We start from the raw sequence: 18577 nt of genomic DNA, 5'->3' as shown, positions 1-18577 counted from the left end.
ATGGTTTAAAGTGCTCTTTTCCCCATGATAAATGGACTTGTCCTTTACGCTGTAGTGTTTATGGATGATGATAAATATCTATTATATGTATGAACATGTTTTGAGTTTGAAAGATGTGATATACATATTTGTAGGGATGCATAAATTACCTTTCTCATTTTAGAGAAGGTGGCGAAAGCACAAGTTCTTCTATAAAAATTGAAACAAATAGCTCAAATTACAGTAACACATTATTTGAAGAGTTAATTCTGAAAGTGTGTTTCATATGTTAATTTTACATACGTTCATTATTTTTGAACTATGAATGTGTTGATAAATGATATTATACATCTAATTAGTACTTTTGAAACTATTTTTTATCAAATTGAGTATTTCGGCAATCTTATCAGTTCGTATATGATTTGATTAGAAAGATAATATATATAAATACGTAAAACTAGTAACCTTCGTCCTTTGTTATTATTCTTTGTTGAAAAAGGACTATCTTTATAATCAAAGGTCTTATCGAATGAGAATTTAAAAAATAAAAAATATAATTTTGAAGCACATAAAAGCAAACGAGACAATATTAACATAGTCTCTCACTTTGATATTTTTTTGGAGGTTTGTATATATATATATATATAGTATATCTTCAATATTGACCTTAGTTTTGGCATTTTAGTCTTTACGACCTTATCTTCTATAATAAAATTATTAATTTTTCAAAAAAAAAGAAGTAATTATTATAAAGACGAAATAATGAGAAAATGAAGAGTAAAAGTTTAGAAAAAGTAGAAATGAGTTAATTTTCTCTCAAATAATAAATTCAAGAGTAAATTGTCAAATTATACAGTCTCATTCATATAAAAAGAAGAAAAAAAAACCAAGCAGCCATGGACACCCCTGGTTTCAACCATGTATATCTCAGTGTATCTCCTCAGATATATAGTGATTATATCTACTAATTATGGCACTTGTAACAAACCCATCTCCACTCCATTTATGCCCTCAATTCCTATCTATGGCAATCCCAAAACAGATAGAACAGAAGCAAAGCAATTCACTTCTTGGCAAGAGCTAATAAAATGAAACTGAACATTGAAAGATATCAAGGAAAATTATATATATATATAGGATACTATATATGTATGCGTGACTCCCGTAAGTCAGAAATGTGCATTAAATGGTCTTACCGGACATGATCCGTTCTGCTATATCAATAGATATTTAACCTAATACAAAGTATAAGTACAGTGATGAGATACTGTAAAGTTTGATTCATGGGTGATGTTTATCTATGAAGGCGGGAAGTAGGTCTTGCAATAAGTCATATTGATCTGGAATCTGAAGCTGTGGATGTTGCAGAGGTGGAGTGAAATTCTGGTGATAGAACATGGAACTGGGTTCACCATTGCCTGTATTACTGTTTGGTGTAGGAAGCAAGTGAGTTAGTAGAAGCTCCTGAGGGAAGCTGGGGGCAACCGATAATGCTGATCCGGTGAGAAGAGACGGTGAGAACATTCCAGCAGCGCTGCCTCGGAGAGTCGCGGGACATTGATGGTTATGCTGACCTTCATAGGTTGTAATCACAGTTGATGGGTCTTGAAATGATCTTTCAACTCGTTTCTTCACCATGCATTTTTGGCTGGTGCATCTGTAATAACTCCTGCTTCACCAATAATTCATACATTATATATGTCAATACAATAATAAGCATATTAATTTTTTAAAGACTTCAAACTTTCCGCTCTTAACGATCAAGTTAATGAGTCATACTCCTCGGTCGATGGAGAATTCAGGAGATCTAAGTGATAAATAATTCTGTATATGGGTTGGTACCTCTTTGGTGCCCATATTAATACAACATACTATACTTATATTTCAAAAAGAAAATAACTAAGAAACTTTCTTTAATACATATACCATCCTATAATTACTATCATCAATGCATGAAACCAACAGAAGATCTAAAAAAAGCCTATATAGATATCGCTTCTATTGTAAAATTATAATTAGGTGTATAAGTTTTGAGCTTTATATTGATGCTAAGTTTTCTTTTTTTTGGATGATATTAAGGGTTTATGAGACTTGTGGAATCCAACTTTAGATCATTAAAATCGAAGAACCCTTCATTTTAATGTTCATATGATGATTAGAAGTTCTTGTATTATCTTGAAAAGGCGCGTACTTTAATATGTACGCATATAAGTTGGTAAATACTGTGAGGCATAATTATAGAATTTAATCAGAAAGTCACCAACTTTATCAGTTAAAATAAATGTTCAATAAGTACATATGTATGTATATGATTTTCAGGGAACTGGGTTTTTTTTCCTTATGATGTGTTTGATATATATACATATCAAAGTGACAATCTCGATATATATATGTATAGAAGTATAGTAGATTCAATGTAAGAGCAGAAGGAAAGTGACAACCTTGGATAAGGACTATTTTTGACTGCCTTCTGTCCATATTTTCTCCATCTATATCCATCTTCAAGATGATCAATCTCGCTCTTGGTCAAAAAAGCAAAACGTGGTTCCCGTTGCCGTTTCTCCTTTTTCGGCTTGTTCATCCTGGATCATCAGCAATTATAATTATATATTACACCAAAAAAATAATTACCCATATTTGCACCGACCACTTCCATGACAAGAATTAGGGTTTTCTACCTCCTCTCTCTTGTTTATGAGGAAGAAAAATACTAATCAATATAATCCATTTCTCTAGGACCATACAAAAGGCCAAAACAAAGAAAAATCAACTGATACACACACACACACACACACATATGTATATGTATATCTGTATTATAGCAGGATTCCTGTTACTGAAAGTTATGGATGCAGCTTAATTAAGTATCCTATTAAAACATACAAGTTGAATATTATACGCAAGGAAAAAAAAATAGTAAACAAAGAAAGCTAGTTTAGTAGCTTTCCTATATTCCTCCAGAAGACTTTTGAAGTCTACCTCAGTGATAGAATATTGAATTTAAAAACATTAGATTTATAATTAAACCCATTAATCTTGAACAGATCGGTAGAAGGATATATACAAGGAAGCTGAGAAAAATTAAACCTACATTTTCTTGGACTTGTCATGATCTCCGTCTTCAGACCCCTTAGACTGCTTCTCTTTCTTACTACCATCTTCATCGTTCGACGAGGAGGAAACCGAAGAATTGGGTGTGGAAGGAAGATGATCAGAATGATCGGCAGCCGCCGCAGGGTTAATCTTGTTTGGATCAGCAATAGTTTGATCTTGGAATTGAGAAATGAGTTGAGAGGAGGAAGAGCAGGATATGTCAAAAGCTTTAGAGAGAGTGTTGTAGTCCATGGTTGAGTTGGCTTGTAAGCAGTCAGTAAAGGTGATGAAATTAGAGGAAGGATCAAAATCATTCTGCAACTGGTTTTGATCTTCAAAGAATTGAAAGGTTGAAGAAGGTGATGATCTGTTGAATCCTTGGTGAGAATCGTAGTTGAAAGGATCATAGTGGCCATGGTGGCCATATGGGTTTTTCTTTTCACTTGACATGGAGAAAAACCCAGAAAACTTTCACTGTAATTCAGATTCTCCAAACAGAAAGTTGAGAGCTTGATTTTGTAAAGATTTTTTTTTTTTTTTTTTTTTTGGGTTTTATTGGTGTATAATATGAGAGAGAAAAGAGGGTAGGTTTGTCTACACTGATATGAAATGTATTTTCTTTTTTTTTTCTCATTTAAAAAATAATATATGTATATGTATATGTATATGTATATATGTATATATATATATATAAAGGAAATAGAACGAGGAACCTTAAAAATTGGGTTGAGATAATTAAATAAATTAGTGGGAGAAAAAGGAGAGAGAGAGAGAGAGAGAGAGAGAGAGAGAGAGAGAGAGAGGCTTGACCACCGGCTATAGGCAGTCACAGTCACGTGATTAAGGCATATAAGAAAGGTGAGTCAATGATTCCAGCTTTGCCGTTTTAAACTTTTGAAGCATCCGGCTTACACGTGTCTTGGAACAGGCACCGGCATTTGACCGTAGGTGGCACGTGGGAGCCATTTAGAATGCTTTTCCATCCACGACCAATTATTGCTTATACACCACATGTATACACGCTACATGTGTATGTATAGATGTGGGTATGTTATGGCAGACGTTAAAGTTTCGGTGACTAGGATTTGGCGTCATCTTGGATCATCCAATCTCGGTTGCCATCCCGAATTTTATGGCACCTTTTTTGGTGGTTAGTCAAAACATTTACATACATAAATTTCCTCTCTATAATCCTTAGTGTTCTTGGTTTGGTCTTAATATTCCATGTTTGTGCATGTGTTATATTACTATATCCTTACATGTTACTATAATTCCCTTTTTTACTTTAAACACTATTTCGAGAAAATTAATCCCTAAAGCATGCACAATCAACACAAAGTAAAAACAGAAAAGAAAACAATGTAAAATTTTACGTGATTCGATAGTGTGTTTACATTTACGGACAAAACCAACGAAAAAAAATATTATGGTATGATCAAAAAATAGTACAATACCCATAAGTTATGTTTTCTATAATACACATAATTTTTTATTTCTATGATAATTATAAAAATATCATCATGATTAAAATTATTAGAAGTTAAGACGTATCGACAAATTTTTTATTTGGCTTGAATTCATATCAACGTCAAATGAAATGACATTTTTATCGTTCTGTCTTGCCATAGTGCCCGCTCGATGGCACTGGTGAGTATTACATATTCCAACTAAGTATAGACAATGTCTACACTGTATTCTTACGATTAAAATTATCATAATTTAAGTTATATCAACAAACTATACTGTTACGTATATTTTTATTTAAATATTATTTATGATGTGTTATGATTTATGTATATATATATATATAAGGTAATTGATGAATTTATATATTTTCAACTATAAAAAAAATTATATATATAAAATATGAACAAATATTTTTATCATAACAAATATTATAATTTTGTCAATAATAAAAATGGCAATAACAGCCGTAGTAATTTTTCTTAATAATTAGATTAATTTTGAAAATAGTCATTTTAATCTTTTGGAAAATACTACCAAAATTAAGGTGGATATTATCTTACTCTACACATTAAAAAATGTTAAAATATAAATTTAGTTCGTGTACTATTTTAATCTTTTGGAAAACACTACCAAAATTAATTTAGTGTATCTCTATTAGTAAATATTAGCACAATTAACTTTAATATTTTATTGACGTGTGGTAATTTTTAATTAATTCAAGTTGAATGTCATGTCAGAAATCATGTGATATTGACTTAATAGCAAAAAAGTTTGTATCTGAACAGGTTTAGACCGATTCAAAAATAAAAAATACATATATAAATACATACGATGCTACCCCATCCCTTTCGAACATCTTCTTCAATTGTTCCTAGTATCCATATTTTTTAGTGAGTTACATTTTCTAGCTCTGCTCCTACTTTGCCACTTGCCTTCAATGTCCCCGCCAAGTTTGGTGTCATTTTTTCCTTTAATTGTTCGTAATCTTCTCCAGACTCGGATGATAATGACAACAACAATGATGGTGATGACGAATTTTTCATCAGTGAACTATATGACATTGTTCCAGCCACTAGCCAAAAACAAAAGAGATCATTATAATCATCAAATCAGAGAAGTAAAGACAATGACAGGATGATAGAGTTCTTCGAGGATATGGCTAAATAAGTAATGCAAAAGTAGGAGGTCATGCAACAAAGCTTTTTGGAGGCAATAAAAAAGAGAGAGTAGGATCGAATGATCAAACAAAAAGCGTGGAAAGTGTAAAAAATAATGAAGTTGGCTATAGAATAGGATCTTAAAACTTAAGAGTGTGTTATCTTTACTTCCAAAGACGTTGTTTTCTATAAGAAAATCACTTAGTCATACCATTTTTACTTGTGTCATCAAAATATATATCCAATAAAATGAACCTTTGTACTTTGTATACCTTTCAAGACTTACTAGCATATTTAAATCATTCAGATTATATCATATAGACTTATTCTTCAATATTTCTATTGAGAAAAGTAGTCTTGATACTTGTATGTACACCATATTGTAACTACATTGTATTGTAAGTCCAAGCAAAATTCTGATAAACTTTATAATAACTAATAATAAAAAATAATTATCAAGATTTATTCGTTCTCTGTATTTACATTATTTACCCACTAATATAACTTTAGAGTCTCTACTTTCCCATGGACTTTTTAATTCCTCTTGTATATAGTCATTTATTTTCAATAGTACATATTTCTTTACGTGTGTCTACTAAAGTCTCAGCTTTGTCGGTGCGTAATATATTTAAGATTTCATGATTTCTCGCAACTTTTTAGAATCAGTATGTCAATAGATTTTTACCTTCTATATGAGTTTAGTGACATTACCATTTATGAAGAGCATAATACTGTTCAAATGTCTCAAACACATAACTCGATCTACGTGATTGTTTTATGTCCTATGATAGATTATCCACATTTTGTATGAGTCATGTGTTTTCTACTTGAATGTTTCTCTGTTCCTGAATTTTTTTCAACTTCAACATCGCTCGCACTTATATTTAGAATAAATTTTTTCTTATAAAAAAAGAGTGCGGTAGGAAACAAATACATTTTTTCACTTGACATAAAAAAAAATGGTATTCTCTAATTTTCTAGGACAAGAGACGCATATTTGACTAAAGTTCTAATTTTTTAAGTTATAAAGACTTAACATGAACCCGGACAACTCAAAATGTCAAAGAACCGGTCATTTGCTAATCCAAAACTGAGCAATGTATCATCTACTGATTCGAATTTAAAAAGATTTAGAAATTTTAAAAGAAATATAATTATGCGATTGAATTAATTAATTTATTATTTTTAATTTCGTTAATATAATATACTTTATAATTTCGTAACACAAATTATAAAAATCCATTAATTTTCAAATATATTTAAATGTCAAAATAAAAAATTAATTAATTAAATAAAAATACATCTTGGTAAATATTAAATAGAATAATCTTCAAACTAAAAACTAAACAGTCACAAGCAAAACCCAAACTCAGTAAACAAAACCAGAAGAAATGCTTCGAAGGCTCCTGCAACAAGCATCCAATTCGCCGCGCTTTATCCTTCGTCAGTCTTCATCTCCTCTACTCAACAAATGCTATCTCTTCTCTTCTTCTTCTTCTTCTTCGCAGTCCCAATTCCCTAACAGTTCTTTCATCGAACAGTTAGAGGACAAACCCGATGCCACCACTATCTCCATCGATCGTTCTGGTCTCTGTAATCCCCGTGGTATTATTCATTTTCGTGTATGTAAGCATGTTTCCATCTATTTATTTGTTATTTGGATTAATTTACTGATCAGTCTCTTTAATTGTTTTCTTGTTTGGTTTGAAAATGTAGAGCATTCTCATGAGGCGACCTCCGATTCTGAACTTGTTAAGCACCTTAAAGGCATTATCAAGGTAAATTATGAACGTATTTGCATCTTCTGTGAAATGAAGCTGATATGTCTGGAATGTTGTATAATGTTTTTAAGGATTTTGAGCCGTGATGAATAATGAAGCGTATAAGCTACTGCCATGTGATGCTGAATGTACGTGTTAGGTTTTAGTTTGTATCTCGTTTTTTGATTGTTAAGGGTCACTAGGATGCTAGGAACTAATGCCAAAGAAAGTAGCCAAGAGTTGGACCCTGGAAGTTGGTCTTCATACAAACAAGAATTTTTAATACGTTCTTGTCCTGTATATTGGCTAAATTAACTTGGGATTTCTTTCTTTTATTAAAGAGAAAATCTGTATCATATTGCATTTGAAATTTCTTTTCTGATTTCCTTGGAAATTGCATGTGGAGTTTCTTTTTTTTTTTTTTAAGACTGAAGTTTGCTTCAAAGTTGTACAAAGAGAACAGATGGATTGTTATAGATGGTACAGAAAATGAAATAATAATTAATTGTAAAGGACACAAGGCCAAAAAGCAAGATGAAGATGCCTCACAGAAAAAGAGGTGGCAATATTTCGTATAGTCTACTAAACATATGGATTGATATGTTTTTTATACTATAATAATGGTGGCTTCGCCCAATTCTTAACAGTTTTAAAATTTAGATGGTCTGTCCTTTAGTGCAATTCAACTCTTCGAACTTGACTTGTAGTTCATGATGATTTGGTAGTTCCGCGGTGGTCCTATCTCAGTGGCAGAGTACATGGAGGAAGTTCTAACTAACCCTAAAGCTGGGTTTTACATCAACCGGGATGTGTTTGGAGCAGAAGGTGATTTTATAACATCTCCTGAAGTAAGCCAAATGTTTGGGGAGGTAATTCTTTTATTCTTGATCTCTGAGTTACTAAGCTCCTATTAACTTAATTAGTAAAGAAACTTTTAGGGATCACTTTGCATGTGAGCATTAATTTTTAGAGATAGAATACTGAATACTTGTTATATTTCACATATTTGTCATATGCTCTCAGAGGGAACTTATTAGCTTTTTATGCCACTGTTACTTTAGCTGATTGGGGTTTGGATCATGTGTCTGTGGGAGCAAATGGGACAACCAAACAGAGTGAACCTTGTCGAGCTAGGTCCTGGACGAGGAACCCTCATGGTTGATCTTCTTCGTGTATGACACCAACTTTTCTTCTTGTGCCTTTCGTAGATTTCCTGTCTACTTAGAAGTCTATCTCAAAGACACTGCCTTTAAACTTGTAGGAAAACAGATTTGCCTTTGTTAAACCATTTATTTCTTCCTGCAGGGTGCGTCAAAGTTCAAGAACTTCACAGAATCATTACATGTACACATGGTAGAATGCAGTCCAACACTGCAGAAACTGCAGCACTGCAACTTGAAATGTGTAGATGAGTGTAATTCCAGTGAAAGTGTTGAGAGCAGAACAATTAGTATGATTGCTAAAACACCTGTGTCATGGCATGCTGCATTGGAGCAGGTTCCAACAGGATGTACAGGCTTATCATCTTTTTTTTTTAATATATATATTTACATATATAACAAGGAAACAGGCTGATGGACATGATATGGTAGAAATAAGTTACTGTCTAAATTTCCAAAATAATTCATTTTTTCTTTTTCCAGACAAATCCTCTATTTAACTGAATGTTAAGAGGATTCTATTTTTTTTATCCTTTTGTCTTATGAATAAAAAAATGTTAACTTTTTCTCTTGACATTAGTTTTCTTGTTTTTCCAGCACCAACAATAATCATTGCCCATGAATTTTATGATGCCCTACCAGTTCATCAATTTCAGGTTTGTCTGGTTAATATCAATTGGATGTCCATATATTTGTTGCATTTCTTTTTATTAGTGTCTGCTTGTGAAATTCTTTGATATATTAACTACTTGACATGTTTTAACTTCTAAGTAAGAAAAATAGTCTTGTGTTATGTTTGCGATACCTTATCATTTCTGTCTATAACTTTGTTGCACTAGTAGATGGTATCATCACCATGTGCTATGAAAATTCTTCGGCACCTTTTACATTAATCATGATAAGATAATTCAATTTGTTGATTTTCAGTGTGTGATGGTGTAACTGGGTTCTGTAGTCATCAACAATTTAGAGTTGTAAAAGTTGCTATTTTTCTTACTTTTGTTCATCAATTGTTGAAGGCACTAACTTGACAGCTGGATCCAGATATACGGATTTCCTATTCATCTTTCTTTCCTAGATGGAAATAGCCATCTTCTGTATGTATGCATGTGTGTATTTGTACATATGCGCAGAGAGATGTATAATGTGTGTGTAGATATATAGTATAATATACACATATGTAAAACTCCTTGATGTCATGTGCATCATTCTGATAAGATAATTTATATGCAGAGGGCTTCTCGCGGCTGGCGTGAGAAAATGATTGATGTTGCTGAAGATTCATCGTAAGGACTGAACAATATAGCGCAGCATTTATTTCTTTATGTTTCTCTATTTTGCGCATGCCCAGACACATGCATGCAGAAAGCACGAGAACACAAATGCACATAAATACTCTAAAGAAACCTAGAAATTTGATGTTTCTAATTTTTTTAAGAAGAAAAGGAATTAATATTTCTCATATATTGGTTAGGTTTCATTTTGTTTTATCACCCCAGCCTACACCTGCAAGTCTCTATCTGATGAAACGCTGTAAGTGGGCTGTGCCTGAAGAAGTAGAAAAACTTGAACAGATTGAGGTTTGCCCCAAGGCAATGGATTTGACTAATTCTATTGCCAAGAGGATAGGTTCTGATGGAGGTGGGGCTCTTATAATTGATTATGGGCTGAATGGAGTAGTTTCAGATAGTCTGCAGGTCTGATTCCTTTTCACTGTTCATTTAGTGGAGAATTTTCTATTGCTTAGATAATCTTTGCATATTTCTGCTATTGCTTAATAGTTTACATCCATTTTCTATCAGTTTGAATTTAGTTCAAGATAAAATTTTATTGAATAGGAAGAATAAAATATAAATGATATAGAAATTTGTAAGAAATAGTATATAATCCCTAGTTAATTCCAGGTGCAATTCATCTCAGGTTCTTTTGTGATTCATGCTTGACAGCTGGGAATATAATTAATGGTTGGAATTGAAGACATAAATGAAGTTGATTTAATTATGTACCAAATATGTAATTATGATTAACTTTATAAAATAATTGAAATACATGAACTAAACGGGAATAGAATTAAGTTGAACCAAAGATAACGAAAGTCTTCTTTTCTTTCCTACAAAAATCTTATCCACAGAGTACAACATGAATGAAATATGCTTGTTGGTGTTTTGGAATAACTAGGATCTTATTTTAGCTTGATAAGACATTCATGTTAAGCCTTTATGCTCCGTAGGATCAGCCTAATTTCGGATGCTTGTTTTACTTTTTTCCTGGTCTTATTCTGCCAACATTACATTGGTGCAGGCAATCCGAAAACATAATTTTGTCAACATACTGGACAATCCTGGGACCGCTGATCTTAGTGCATATGTTGATTTCCCATCGGTAATGCACTCTGCTGAGGAAGCATCAGGTGCATATTCTTATCTTATACTCTCAATTATAGTATTTCTTTTCCCCCAAAGCTGTGCATATTGCATCTCACTATGGGTGCATCAGTGTTTTCCATAATCTAAATTCATAGGGGAAATCAATGTCAATAAAAACTGAATTAATTTCAAAAAATATTCGAACGCGGATGCAGAAGATATAGCTGTTTATGGTCCAATTACTCAGTCCCAGTTTCTTGGGGCTATGGGAATAAACTTCCGAGTAGAATCACTGCTGGAGAACTGTAGCGTCGAGCAAGCAGAGTCTCTGAGAATGGGATACTGGCGTCTGGTGGGTGAAGGTGAAGCTCCATTTTGGGAGGGACCGGAGCACCAGGCACCAATCGGGATGGGCACACGGTATCTAGCAATGGCTATTGTGAACAAGAAGCATGGTATTCCAGTTCCATTTCAATGAAGTTCGATTACATTAAACAACCTGTAAACTGTAGAAGTTATAATTTATGGTATCCTGGAGTAGTTTTATAAATTGTTTAATCCGTTTTTCTCACAGATTCTTAGGGAGTTTAACACTGGATTTGCATTTTCTTGGATTAAAAGCATGTTTAGTTCTCTTTTAATAAGTTATTATGTAAAAGATTTTTGTAATTAGATCTGATTACACTGTTTATTTCACTAACAACTATGCATGTAATCCAACTGTGGTTGAATCTTTGGCTGGTATCATAATTAATGATATTTTACTCATTAAATTCTTATTTATTACTTATTTGTTATATTGAAATAATTCATAATTTATATATATATTTAATATATAATTATGTTCACATTCTTAATTGATTAACCAAAAAAAAAAAAATTACAATTTGAATTAATATAAAATTAATATCAAAATTTTTTATAATATTTATATTTTATTTTATTTTTATTCTTATTGTATAGAATTGAAGTTTCAAGTAAAATGCATTGTTATAGTTTATTTTTTTATTAAAGTCTTCAAAAATAAATATCTATTATATATAGTTTTTTAAACTATTTATTTTCATTAAAATAAATTTTTTTTCATTGGTTCATAAATTCATAGCTTATAATGATAATAATAAAGTTATTAAAATCTACTTTTGTTGCTTGGCTTATAAGACATGCCAAAATATTTTATTTATTTTATTAGAACTTGTCCACAAATACTTACACTTTTGTGGAATTTATAAATTTAATTAAAAATACTCCCACTAATATAATATAATATATATATATATTGTAACACCCAAAAAATTTCTTTTCATTTTTATTATTATTATATTATTTTATTTTATTTTAATTTAATTTATTCTATATAAATATAATTTAGTATTAATAGAATTTAATTTATTTTAATAGAAATAATAATAAAAAGGGTAAAAAAATTATTTAGGAATTTAATTGAAAACAATTTTGGAAAAAATGAGTAAAAATTTGAGTTCTTTGGGTATTTTTTAAAGAAAAATAAAAAATCGATGATCAAAACGCAATTTAGAAAAGTTGTGCCACGCCAGCTGTCCGGTCAGCAGTCCCGGCCAACCAGAACGCACCAGGTGACAAAGACACTAACGCGGGAGGCCACGTGGGAGGGAGCCATGTGGGTGATCTGCGTGTGCGCGATTGAATGGCTGAGATCCGTTCTCGCGCGCACGGACGACCCAGATCAAAAACACGCACGGACGGTCCAGATTGCATCGCGCACGGACGACTCATATTGCATCGCACACGGATGGTCCAGATTGAATCATGCATGGACAGCCCAGATTGAATCGCAATAAACGGTCCAAATTTATTTCCTATTTAATCGCAATCAGACGGTACAGATTAAAAGCGATGGACGATTCAGATCAAAAGTGGATGGGTATAAATAACCTCATCCGTACCCAAACCCTAACCCTAGCTGCCAGAGTCCCTCGCCTGAGAAGATAGCCCAACCGCCAGGGAACCGACCACCGCCACCGCCGTCGTATCGGAGCAATTTTTGGCCGCCAAACGAGGTAAAAATTCTACCATTTGCTCAGAATTTGATTCGAAACCCACCTATGGTCAAATCGGAGCGAAATCACTGGCTAGTTGGCCGGAAAAAGCCGCCGAAGCTCAGCTGCGCCGTCGCGGGGTGTCTCAGTTTTTGCCTCCAATGAGGCCCTTCTCGATTCCCGTTCGATGTGATTTTTCTATCATTGTGATCACTATTTTCTCCTCTACAGGTTGACCGGAGCAAAACACCCAACTGCGACGTGAACAGGACGAGCCGCCGCACAGGAGAGCCCCACCACCGGTAAGTTTCGGTTTTCTGTATTTTTTAGCCCACCGAGGGCCCTAAGTGTGTTTTCTCACAAGAACCGATGCAAGTTTGGCTGAATTCGGCCGAAAACAGCCAACCCGAAGCAGATCGCCTCCGCGAGCGGCAGTGCCGTTGCTGGAGCACGACGGAGCCGCCGTGCCGGAATTTTGGAATTGACCGAGTAGCTCCTGGGTCTAATTTTTGGATTATTTGGGACATGTGTAGGTACCATAAGCGCGTTTCAGTTTCCAAAAAAAATTATATGTATTTCTTTTTTGAATTTTCGGGGCCGTTATATATATAATACTTTTGTCTTTAAGTATTTGTTTAAAGAACTTCTAGATTTTACTTTTATAATTTTTTTTAAAAAAAAATTAAGAGAAATTCTTTTATTTAAAATTAAGCAATGAGAGTTTGGTTTCTCTTTTTTTTTTTAGTCAAACACGTAAATAAATTATAAACTTTGAATTCTAAAAACAATTATTGTTTCTTTTAACTTATAAGTTAGTAGTTTTATAAATTACTTTGACTTATGATTTTACCACTATACCCCTCTACATTGCGCTAATAATTCTTAATTATATATATATATATATATATATATATATATATATATATAATAGTTTAAAATATTATATGTATTTACTGGCTAGATAAAAATATAAACATCTTAAGTAAAACTATATTAATTAAAAAAATTATCTTAGCAAATACTTTTATATTTTTATTTTATGGATAATCAAAATTATTTTAATATGATTTAAGAAACAAAATCTACTTTCTATTGTTTTTTGAAAAAAAATATATATTAATATTTAATAAGATAATTTTTTTAAATATGTTAACGTTATTATTAGCTAAAATATAATACTTGATAATTTCTGATTGATTGTGTAACACCCAAAATTTTCCTTTATTTTATTTTATTTTTATTTTTCCTTTATTTTAATTTTTTATTGGAATTTTTAATATTTAATTTATAAGGATATAATTTAATTTAATAGAAATAATAATAATAATAATAAAATAGGATAAAATTATTTTTGGGATTTAATTGAAATTGATTTTGGGAAAAATGAGTGAAAATTTGAATTCTGTGAGTGTTTTTGAAAAGAAAATCGAAAACCAGAAGTTAAAACGCAATTTAAAAAAATAGTGTCACGTCAGCAGCCCCGGCCAACCATGACACGCCGCGTGGCAGGGACGCTGACGCGGGAAGCCACGTGGGCGATCCGCATGCGCACGATCGGACGGCCCAGATCCGTTCCCGCGCGCACGGACGGCCCAGATCTCAAGCGTGCGCACGACCAAGATTTGATCACGCACGAACGGTCCAAATTAAATCATGATGGACGGCTTAGATTAAAAGGGGAAGGTTATAAATAATCGCATCCACATCCTGTAGCACCCGGAAAGGAGGAAAAAAAAAAAAAAAAAAAAAAGGCGGCCACGTCAGCAGCCACGTCAGCAGGCCCGGTCAGCAGTCCCGGCCAACCAGGGCCTGCCACGTGGCAAGACCGCGTCACTCCAAAAGGAGCCACGCTGGCGATCCGCGTGGGTGCGATCCGACGGCCCAGATCAATCACGCGATCGGACGGCCCAGATTCAATCGCACGGACGGCCCAGATTCAATCAAAAACGAACGGCCCAGATTAAAACAAAATGAACGGCTGTGATCAAAAGGCAAGGGGTTATAAATAGAACCTCCACACCAGACCACAAACCCTAGCCGCCAGCCGCTCGCCGGAGAAGACGAACCAGAGGCCGACCGCCGCCACCCGCCGCCACTCGCCGCCGCACCGGGGAAATTTTCGACCGCCGATCGAGGTAAATTTCATACCCCCGACTCGTTTTTCCCCACTGATTCCTCCTATGGCCAAATCGAAGCCGAAATCCCGGCCAAACGGCCGGAATACGCGGCCGAAGCCCAGCGGCACCGCCGCGCCCCCTCTCGGTTTTTGCCTCCGACGAGGCCCTTCCCGGCCTCCGTTCGATGCAATTTTTATATCACCGTGATCACCATTCTTTTCTCTACAGGTTGACCGAAGCCAAATCACCAAAACACAAACTTCGCCGGAGAGTCGCCGTACCCGAGAGCGCCGCCGCCGGTAAGCTCCGTTTTTCCGTGATTTTTTTGGCCCCCCGAGGGCCCTAGGGTTGTTTTCTGACAAGGACCAATGCGAGTGTGGCCGAATTCGGCCAAAAACGGCCGAAAACAGTCAACCCGAGGCGACTCGCCGCCGCCAGCGGCGGCGCCGTCGCCGCAGCACGGCGGAGCCGCCGTGCCGGAGTTGCGATTTGGGCCGAAAGAGGCCCTGGACCTAATTTGGATTTTTTTGGAACCCGTGCAGGTACTGTGAGCGTGTTTCAGTTCCCCGGGAAAAATTCAGGGGAAAATTAGGGACAGCCTGCAGGCGCACTGTGAATCGTATTCGGATCCCGAAAACAAGTAAGGACCCCTCACCTTATTTCCTATCACGGTATTAAAGTTCAAAATGATAAAACGGTATTTCTTGAATTAATGCATGTGTGAAATTGCTTAAGGTAGCTAATGGAGCCCGAGTCTAGTGTGATTGGTGGTTTACTGTTATTTGGCCTGTTTACAGCTTTAAATGCAAAATGAGGTTTGATGTGTTCATTTTACAGATTTGTGTGCATGTACTACGTTTTTATTAATTATGGGTTGAATGACTGAAAAACTGATACTGTATGTTGTCTGTTTGGTATGAATTACGATTTGCTTGTTTAAATGTGAATTGATGATGCTGATTGAGGAAAAGGAAAAATGAAAGATTGTGTAAACTGATAATTGTATTATGGGGGTCAGCCTGACTAGATATCCTGGGAGATGGTGGACGGACCGGGTCCGTAGGGAACCCTACCGGGATTGTGGTCTCACATGCCGGACGGGGTATGGAGATCTTATGGTTTTGGCGCCCATACCGGACGGGGTATGGGGACGGCCCGTTTCACCCTCATACCGGACGGGGTATTGAGGTTTATGGTTTTGGCGCCCATACCGGACGGGGTATGGGGACGGCCCGTTTCACCCTCATACCGGACGGGGTATTGAGGTTCATGGTTTTGGCGCCCATACCGGACGGGGTATGGGGACGGCCCTGGAAATTGATTATGAATGTTAAAGGTTAACGGGTAGCGGAACCCCTATGGACCCCCACGGATACTAGTAGGCTGGTAAATGAGAAAAAAAGATATGTTGTACAATGATTGAATTACAAGAGGCGTGATAAGTGTTATGTTTTACAGTTTAGATTATTCAATGATTATGATAATGTTATTGTTTTTCTCATATTGTTTTCATAAATTCCACCAAGGTAAGTGGATGGTCAAAGTTTTATTATTGATAAAAGGTTTTGTTGTTAATAAACGAGTTTATTGTAAATTATGCTCCATTGGTCTTTTTGTGGTTTTTTACCCACCTTTATCTCCGTGACGGTGAGATATCGTGATGTTCTTACTGGGCTAGTGTAGCTCACTCCTTAATTAACCATTTCAGATCAGGAAGACATGGTTCCCGAGCCCGTTCCGCAGGAGGACGACGAAGGGGATGCCTAGAGACTCTGTAGTCATACGCATAGTTTTATTTTCGAGTTTCTTTCTTAGTTAGTTTAATCTTTTATATTTTAAGTACGTTTTTGGTTTTTCGTGTAAGGGATGTTAAATGAAATTTTGATCTCGCTTCCGCATTCGATATATTTAAATACTCATTTCATTTTAATATTTTCCGGGGTCGTTACACATCCAACCCCAAACCCTAGTCGCTAGAACCCTCGCCGAAGAAGACGACCCAGCCACCGGAGGAACCGGCCGCCGTCACCCGCCGCCGCACCGGAGGATTTTTCGGCCACCAAACGAGGTAAAATTTCTCCCATTGGCTCGTTTTTCGATGCTGAATCTCTCTGTGGCCAAATCAGAGCCAAACCACTGGCCAATTGGCCGCAAAACACCGCCGAAATCCAGCGGCACCGCCGCGAGTTTTCTTGATTTTTGCTTCCTATGAGGCCCTTCCCGGTTCCCGTTCGATGTGATTTTTATACCACTGTGACCACTGTCCTTTTCTTTACAGGTTGACCGGAGCAAAACACCAAATCGCATCTTACGCCGGAGGAGCCGCCGTACCCGAGAGCTTCACCGCCGGTAAGTCTCAGTTTTCTGAAATTTTTTGGTCCATCGATGGCCCTAGGGGTGTTTTATCACAGGAACCAATGCAAGTTTGGCCGAATTTGATCGAAAACAGCCGGAAACGGATCACCACCGTGGGCGGCGTAGCCACCGTGCCAGAATTTTAAAATTTTTCGAAAGGGCCCTAGGTCTGATTTGAGATTTTTTGGGGACATGTGCAGGTACCGGAAGTGTGTTTCAGGTTCTGGAGAAAAATTCAGGGAATTTAGGGACTGCCCGTAGGCGCAGTGAGAATCCGATTTCAGACTCCTAAATAAGTAAGGATCTCTCACCCTATTTCCTATCACAGCATTAAAGCTTAATAAATGATAAAACGGTAATTTATGAATTAATAGATATGTATAATTAATTAAGACTGCTAATGGAGCTCGAATTTGATGTATTTTTGGGTCAGGTGTTGTTTGATTTATTTTGCAGTTTTGAACGTAGTATAGTACCTGATGTGTTTATTCTATGGTTTCGTATGCATGAATCACGGATTCATTTATTATAATTTGAATTATTGTGAACCCGATATTGTGTTGTCTTGTTTGGTGTCCATTACTAGTTTACGTGTTTATGTTTGATTGGATAATTGTGATTAAGAAAAATGAAAAAATGTATGTGAATTGATAAATGGATAATGTCGACAGCCTAACTAGATATCCTGAGAGATGGAACGGACCGGGTCCATAGGGAACCTTACCGGGAACGTGGTCTCTCATATCGGACGGAATACGAAGACTTTATGTGTTTTGGCGCCCATACCGGACGAGGTATGAGGACGGCCTATTTCACCCTCATACCAGACGGGGTATTGAGGTTTATGGTTTTGGTGCCCATACCAGACGGGGTATGAGGACGGCCCTGGAATTAAATTATTAATGTGAACAGTTCACGTGTAGCGGGGACACCCTATGGATCCCCATGGATACTAGTAGACTAATAAAGAGGAAAATTATTGCCTGATGATTGAAATACAAAAGCATGATATGTGTTATGTTGCAGAGTGTGCGTGATCTTGTGATATTTATGATGTAATTGTTTTCATGAATCTCACCGAGGTAGGTGGACAGTAAGGAGTTTT

At 35.5% G+C, this 18577-nt stretch overlaps 2 protein-coding genes across 4 annotated transcripts; one reads left to right on the top strand and one right to left on the bottom strand.

The window, feature by feature from the left end:
* Positions 1-1080: 1080 nt before the first annotated feature.
* Positions 1081-3706, bottom strand: LOC110812347 (WRKY transcription factor 71-like). Its single transcript, XM_022039105.2, has 3 exons — positions 3071-3706; positions 2421-2561; positions 1081-1648 (listed from the first exon to the last, which is right to left on the bottom strand). The coding sequence occupies exons 1-3, from the start codon at positions 3520-3522 to the stop codon at positions 1261-1263; spliced, it is 981 nt and encodes a 326-aa protein (XP_021894797.1). The 5' UTR covers positions 3523-3706; the 3' UTR covers positions 1081-1260.
* Positions 3707-7026: 3320 nt separating this feature from the next.
* On the top strand, positions 7027-11765 carry LOC110815068 (NADH dehydrogenase ubiquinone complex I, assembly factor-like protein (DUF185)). 3 transcript variants are annotated; one of them, XM_088216630.1, is made up of 10 exons: positions 7027-7301; positions 7413-7474; positions 8182-8325; positions 8518-8628; positions 8762-8966; positions 9214-9272; positions 9850-9902; positions 10091-10313; positions 10918-11026; positions 11198-11765. In XM_088216630.1, the coding sequence occupies exons 1-10, from the start codon at positions 7088-7090 to the stop codon at positions 11458-11460; spliced, it is 1443 nt and encodes a 480-aa protein (XP_088072756.1). In that variant the 5' UTR covers positions 7027-7087; the 3' UTR covers positions 11461-11765. The 3 variants fall into 3 exon arrangements, with proteins under 3 accessions (XP_088072756.1, XP_088072757.1, XP_088072758.1); XM_088216631.1 differs by having other exon boundaries at positions 7178-7318; XM_088216632.1 differs by having other exon boundaries at positions 7178-7318; positions 8164-8325.
* Positions 11766-18577: the final 6812 nt, after the last annotated feature.

Source organism: Carica papaya, chromosome 3 (assembly GCF_054855325.1).
Source record: "Carica papaya isolate Zhongbai chromosome 3, ASM5485532v1, whole genome shotgun sequence".
Lineage (NCBI taxonomy): Eukaryota > Viridiplantae > Streptophyta > Magnoliopsida > Brassicales > Caricaceae > Carica > Carica papaya.
The sequence above is the reverse complement of the archived record's forward strand: the minus strand, read 5'-3'. Positions and strand labels throughout refer to the sequence as shown.